At 33.4% G+C, this 7,291-nt stretch overlaps 1 protein-coding gene across 1 annotated transcript; it reads right to left on the bottom strand.

The window, feature by feature from the left end:
- Positions 1 to 1,844: 1,844 nt before the first annotated feature.
- Positions 1,845 to 5,718, bottom strand: LOC127853120 (vitelline membrane outer layer protein 1 homolog). The gene is made up of 4 exons (XM_052387352.1): positions 5,634 to 5,718; positions 3,816 to 4,005; positions 3,397 to 3,594; positions 1,845 to 2,099 (listed from the first exon to the last, which is right to left on the bottom strand). Exons 2-4 carry the CDS (start codon positions 4,002 to 4,004, stop codon positions 1,845 to 1,847), a joined length of 642 nt encoding a protein of 213 aa, XP_052243312.1. The 5' UTR covers position 4,005; positions 5,634 to 5,718.
- Positions 5,719 to 7,291: the final 1,573 nt, after the last annotated feature.

Genomic DNA, 7,291 nt, shown 5'->3' with positions numbered 1-7,291 from the left:
ACACGTCTCGAGAATCAAGTATGTTATGTTGACGCCCAAAAGTATATCGGTTGTATATCTAGTATCAGCGTTAGTGTTCCTTCACTGTGGAATCTTGTGAAGTTATATAACATAATCAGAACTTGAACTACAGTCACTATCATTACCAGAATTTCGACTAGGCTTTTGATGGTGCTCTGATCTTTCGGATACCTTGCGATGGCTGTTCTAGTTCTGGGAGAGAGACAAACTGCAACATGTTCATGTGCGGAGTTCAAATAGGTCTCTTTCGGTTCTCTCTCTGTGTACTCTGTGAACAGGCTAGGAATATGGGATATCTAAAACCACGTTTGGTTCTCTTTCCCATTTTTCATCCAATTTATGTCTGCCTTGCAGATTGACTTTCCTTACAAGTACAAGATCATTAATGCAGATCTGATTCTCTTTAATTAACTATCATACATAGTTTTGTTTTTTTGCTGTCAGGTGTAATATTTGTTTTTTGGCATCTAACATCTTAAAGTGGTCCTCTATTTATTTTTTACAATCATGCCTCTGTAGTCAAAACTGACCACGCCCAAGGAGTAACATGAGTTATATTGACTTACACGGCAAACTAAATTGTAACACCTGTTTTAAATACAAGGCCCAGTGGTGTTAATATTGGTAGTTAACATAGTATAGTGGTTATTTACTGAGTTTTTTCATTTTTTTCACCTGAAGTCAAAAGAACCCCAATGTCAAGCGTCTGGAGTAACAGTTTTTTAAGGTGAGGGTGAATACTTTGCCATAGCCTGAACAGTATGTTAATTTAAAGTGTTGTTTTTTTCAGAAACGTGCGTAGCCTAGACATCGGTGATATTTGCAAATGTCATGTTAAATTTCTTATCCTGTTCATGTTTGATACTTGTTTTCCAAGAAGTGTATATACATATCTTTAGGAATTACATAGTATAAATACATAGTTCGCAATAAATCATTTGTCCCCTTAGTATAGAATACTTTAAATGGTCCCCTTAATGAAGAAAATATAAAATGGTCCCCCTAATGCAGAATATATTTAAATGGTCCCTTTAATACAGTATATTTGAAATAGTCCCCTCGATGCAGAAATTAGGACATGGTCCTCATAAAGAATATGTTATAATTAAACAATATCAAGTGGACCATTTTTTAGCATATTTTTATTTTAGGTTTGATTGCAAAATGCTTTTAATATGATTATAAAACGTCACTTTTATTGTAAAAACAATGTTTAGATGTAATGTTATAATTAATATAAACAATATACTTATTTTCCCCCTAATTCATAAAAAAAGTACGGTCGCCCTAGTGCCTAAATCAGGAATATATAGTAAGACAATCATTCTTAAACCAAAGCTTTGTAATTTGATTAAAACATGCACATTATAATCTCAAGATTTTCATGAATCGGAATTTTGATTTTATAACCTCACTTTTATATTTATATATTGGAATTATGAATGTGTTTTATTGATGTAGTTTTAATTGCACCTTTTTTTAATCTCTGCAGTTGATGTCATTAAATTTTGATAATATTTTTAAAAAACATTTGAAAGCAATATGAAGTCAAATATGTTTCGTAATGCTTCGAAGTTTTATTCATAATTCTTTTCTTTATTTGCATGAATACACTATTTACAAAACTAATGACACGTAGTGTATATACTATATTATGGGTTCCGATAACGAGTTACGTTAACTATGGCATTGACATCTTGTATCGTATTTACAGTATATCACCTGGACAAGATCGAGAGTAACAAATACGATAGGAAAATCAGCCTTAAATGCCAATTAAGTTAAGGTCGGCACAGAAATAAAGTAAGTGAACACAAACAACATTAGTCGTCGCAGCAATAAAACTTGACGTCTTTAAGCGAGGTATCGTCTGTACGGCTTCCCTGCCAAGATTCGATTTTGGTTTTAATTCCACAGATGGCCGAATGCTCCGGGCATCGGTTGCTCCAAGTTTGAGACCAATTGCCCCACTCTGTGCCACCTGGAGCGTGAATGACACTTGCAGCGCCTGATCCGGTCTTTAAAGAACCGCATTTGAACTTGATGTCGTTAGCCGCTGTGTTATCGCCGTTCAGACCCTAAGAAAACATTATTTTCATTAACAAATATAAACACGTGGACAATAAGTCTGTATTAGCAGGAAAGACATAAAATGAAAGGTTATGTAAATTATGTAGGGCAAGGAATCATTTACAAAACGTTGTTACGTCAAAATATGTACTTTAATTCAATCATAAATACACAATAAACACACCCAAATGGATACAACTTAGACAAGATGGTTCAAGTTCGCTCAAATGTTTGCAAATATGACATGTATAGTGATTGTACTTCTAAGTGAATTGACACCATTCGAATTTACTGTTATTGCAACATAATTAATCTACTCTCCGAACCGTGCTGCTTCATGCGAAATGTTTTAATTTTTCACTCAAGAAAACAACTCACCATCATCAAGCATAGTCAATCAGACCAGATGCGCATGATTTTATTTAAACCTCTGCATGCTGGGAAATTTGTCGTCTGCTAAAATGTCGTCTGCTGAATTTCTAAAATTAGCATTTTCTTCGATTTTTTTTAAATATTACTATCAGAATAGCAAACAGTTTGGATCATGATGAGACACCACGTTCTGTGGCGTCTCATCTGGATCCAAACTGTTTGCAAAGGCCTTCCAAATTCGGTTCCAGCACTAAAAGAGTTAACTAAGTACCATCAGACGAGGTCACTTTATAAAAATAAAACTTATAAGCCTTGAACATCTACGAAATAAACAAACTTGGTTTGAGACCATTTAGGTATTTTACAAATTCTGGACTTTGCGGTTACAGAGCAGACTATTTTGAATTTGAAGTGTTCACTATATGACCTAAATTAAAACAAGTTACCCCCATGGAGGCACTAAATGTAACCTAAAGAGCATGATTTAAACGAACTTCGTAAAGGGTCGCTTTACGAAATTGTGTTCAGTCGCAAACACTATGTTTTAATAAACGTAAAATAGCATCGTTCATGTGAAGGGTATATTCGTAACACGTCATAATATTTTACAGCAGAGCAACATAATTTCATGGAAAATTACGCATTATTTAATTATCGCATACATTTATCTGACTCGTATACAGATTACCTGAAGAAAACTGAACGCAGTTTCTTATTTTTTATAGGTACTTTATAACTTGGCTCACGTAAAAGAAAAGATGATTTTAGCAAGAATTTTCTTTTCTGATAATGTTTCTAGAGATTCATTATCCATATGTTGAAGGCACGTTATTTATTTTTTTAAACATTTAAATAAATTACATTGTCACATGTATTTATAGTAAGATAATTTATATTTAAGTCAGTTGAATCCTTGCTTTCCAAAGAACTCACCTGATCCGGCTGAACTTTAAGGAGAAATTCAACCATGAATTGTGCTTCACCGGAAACACGGGGACACAACATGTGTTTGTTTGAAGAGCCAAATGGTCCAAACCCAGAAGAAACTGTGACACCAACAGAACCATCGCGACAGCCGCACATTAGCATAATGTTGTTGAGTGCTGTATCATCGCCATCTGGCGTCTCAACCTGCATACATCGCACAAATCATCTATTAATTTTAATGAAGGCATAGTTAAGCGTCTTAATCTTGAATTATATAATAAATTATGTACAGTTATAACATATGTGATATGTACATCTAATAAGCATTCACATTCGGATTAATTAAGGACATATCGACACGTACAGATTTTACAATAACATGTACTTTGTATGATATTTGAATGGACTAAATGACATTTGAATACCTGAATGTAATATCCTATGGCATACGTTGATTGTGGACAGAATTTCGGACTATGCCATTCACCCCAACGACCACCATCGCAGACATGAAGCAAATCGACAACGCTTCGATCTTCGTGAGGCACCAAGGAGCCACCAACGTACTCCAGCAAAACCAACAAAGCGATGGCGGAAAAACGAGACTTTTCCATTCTGGAAAGTTAAGCCAAGTTTACGTGTGAGTTTCGGCATATGAAAGGTATGAGCAGTAAATGTGATTCCGATGAGAAGTAAATTATCGTTTCATTTCTGTCACTGTCAATCAATTACAACATGAATCACTCCAAAGTGCGCGTTTTTTTTTAAATACAATTCTAATTTCAACAATAAATGTGCAACTTATCATAAAGTATATATTTTACGTTGTTGTACAGTTAATACTTTGTTGTAGCGTTCATCAAACGCCACTTCAAGTAGTGAATACATGTAATTATACATTGAACGTTTATCACAAACAAGCTACAATTATTAATTCAAATATAAATAAATGTTTTCCAGATATAGATCAATATTATTTATCAAATAAATACAAAACCAATCTGTATCGTAAAATCAGTTAAATAATATGGCCAATGCCAGTGTTGATAGAAAAATACACATTACGAAACAAACAACAAAAATTTCAATTGCAGCTATACTTGAAACCTTCGCAAGTCCAGTAAATTATTTAGGTAGAAGTGCTGGACATAATACGGGTCCTCACAAACATTAGCCTTAGACATAGAAGAACATCATTAACTGTGAATCTTCTAACACACACACCGCATTGTGGCGTCTACGCTTATAAATCATGCTGTATTCCGTATTATTTATGTAATATGCAAATGCAAACAATATTTCAAATAACAAAAGGGCTTTTGGGTAAGTTAACAGCGCACTCAAACGCATGCGCTGGTACCGAACTCTCCCATGTCACTACGTGTAATGGTGGTATTACTACCAATAAATATTTACCGGTGTTATTTACGAAGTTATTTACAGGATATTTTTTTCACATGTATCTGACACATGACAACGTCTTTGGGAGGTTAAACGCGCTTTCCAATGCCGAGCTGGTACGGAATTGAACGATGTTATTAAATATGAAGTTGGTATAATTAATAATGAAAATTGCCTATAGGACAAATATAAACAATACAAATTCAACGTGCATAACAACAGATCAGTTGGTTATTTCATGAAATAAAGTAACGTTCTATAACGGTGATTTGAAAATTCTACACTCTTAAGATGTCAACAAGAAAACCACATGGCATCAATAGTTCACTGTATCTTTTTAATATGTAACCATACCCATTTGTTACTTAGTGTTTCATACAAATGCAACAATTGTTGCATGTGAGAAAATAATGCTGCGAGTTTAATTATTTTACTTCGAGTATGTGTTAAATATGGTTAATTTTGAATCACTTACTACGATTCTTCAATATATCATTAAGTAAATCCTGTATTGCCATAGCATAGTATTTTTGTTTCGTAATGAGTGTTAACATATCAAAAAAGCAAATTTTATTATGAATTCTTATTATTTTGGCTATATTTGCACACATACAAATAAAGAAAGAGGTGTTTAGACGGACAGGCATAAAGAAAGAAAGACGGACAGAGAGACAGATGAACAGAACAATACATAACGTGACGGATTAATGGACGGACGAAAAGACAAAAATACAGACAGTCAGACACGCAGACAGACGGACAGACGGAAAGAAAGAAAGACTGGCAGACAGAAAGACAGACAGACTGAAAAAAGGCAGACTAGAAAAACGTAAAGTAATAACCTTTTATATGCCTTATGATCAAATTATACTCCTCTCCACCTCCTAAATCTTCAATCTGAGCGCTTTGTTAACCGTTTGTGCGTTTAAATGCAATTGGCAAGTAAACAAGTTTACCTTATCGCATTACCTTTATGCAAAATATGATGTCGGCTGGAGAGGGTTTTACTGGTAATCAAACAAGGACAGCGTTTTTTTTTAAATAAGCACATTAATATAAGGCTTTAACATTATTAGGCTGCTTTGATGTGTGTCAAGGACGATTTTACTCATTTTTATTAATACACGATCACAGTGGATATCCACAAAATTATTAAGTGTCTTGAAATCATATCTTTTTTGGTAAATTTGTTTCAATACGTTTACTTATGTTGGGAAAAAGAAATCCAACGAACAAACAATCGTTTGATTAAAATGTATCATATATGCTTCATTTGTAAATACGTTTGTACTAGTTTCAGACAGTGATTATAACTTATTAAACAACTATGTTCCTCTCATACTTTCTAAGAATGAGACTACATTACGTTAAAAAACCTATTGTAAATCGGAAGAAAGACTATTTATTACTATATATAATATTGTTATAAGTTAATGTTCTTGCTGTTTTTCTACTGTTTATGCCTCTCCAGCTTACATTTATTTTAATTCAAATTCTACTTATATGATAAGTGTAGTACCGCTGATTTTATCATCGTAGCTGGAATGAGTGGCCTTAATATAAGGTAGTTGGACGATAATAACTCTCTATGTATAATGCCAGTAAGTAAAATTAAAGAGCAAGCTTCAGAAAAGTACACAGTTAACATATATTTCGCAATCTTTTTTTAAACTTGGTCAGAACATCGCTCAAATGGTATCTCGATCAAGTTTATGTAGGGTCAAACACTTGGTAAAATTACAAAATAGCGTGTGAACATCGTAGAGGCCACATTTATCTTCGCATTTTCATGAAAAGTTGTCAATACACTTTACTGAGTCTGAAACCTGCTCACATGGGGTTAATAACAAGGTCACATTTATGACACAATACTCATGAAACTCATTATTCCTCTTACTATCTCGGCCGATTTTGATTTTGGGCCACGCGGGATAAATCTCTATATAAACGATGTGTACTGCACAATCTTCATGAAACCTAGTAAGAAAACATTTATCCAAATGAAATCTCACCCAGGTTTAAAATGTTGCCCCTTTGCGTAAACAATTAAGTCACTAGTTTATATAACTTTGCAAATATGATATGTTTGATGTAAACCGGTTGTCAAACAAGGTCATAATTCTAGATAATATGTAAAATTAAGTAAAAAATTCATTTTGCCCGGATTATAACTTCACGTTATTAAAGGTCGCAAGGTCAACCTTAAGTAACATATGTTTAAAGAAATGATGATTGAATCATTGAATGTCGCACGGATAAATCTGCACTCGAAGCCGGTATGATTCGATTTAAAAGCAAATTGATATAATACGTTTGATCATTAAAGATAAAAACTAAAACTATTGAAATAAGTCGTATCTGACATACTAGCTATATTATTAGCATACCCTAGTACAAAAAAACATTTAAGTTTATATTTACAATAAGAAGGAAATAAGATAGACCATTCAACATTTGAATTACAGAGATTTGGTTTGATTTGCAGACCAAAAGAAAACTC

The sequence above is a fragment of the Dreissena polymorpha genome, chromosome 12 (assembly GCF_020536995.1).
Source record: "Dreissena polymorpha isolate Duluth1 chromosome 12, UMN_Dpol_1.0, whole genome shotgun sequence".
NCBI classification, from domain to species: Eukaryota; Metazoa; Mollusca; class Bivalvia; order Myida; family Dreissenidae; genus Dreissena; species Dreissena polymorpha.
This window is presented reverse-complemented; position numbering and strand designations above follow the sequence as displayed.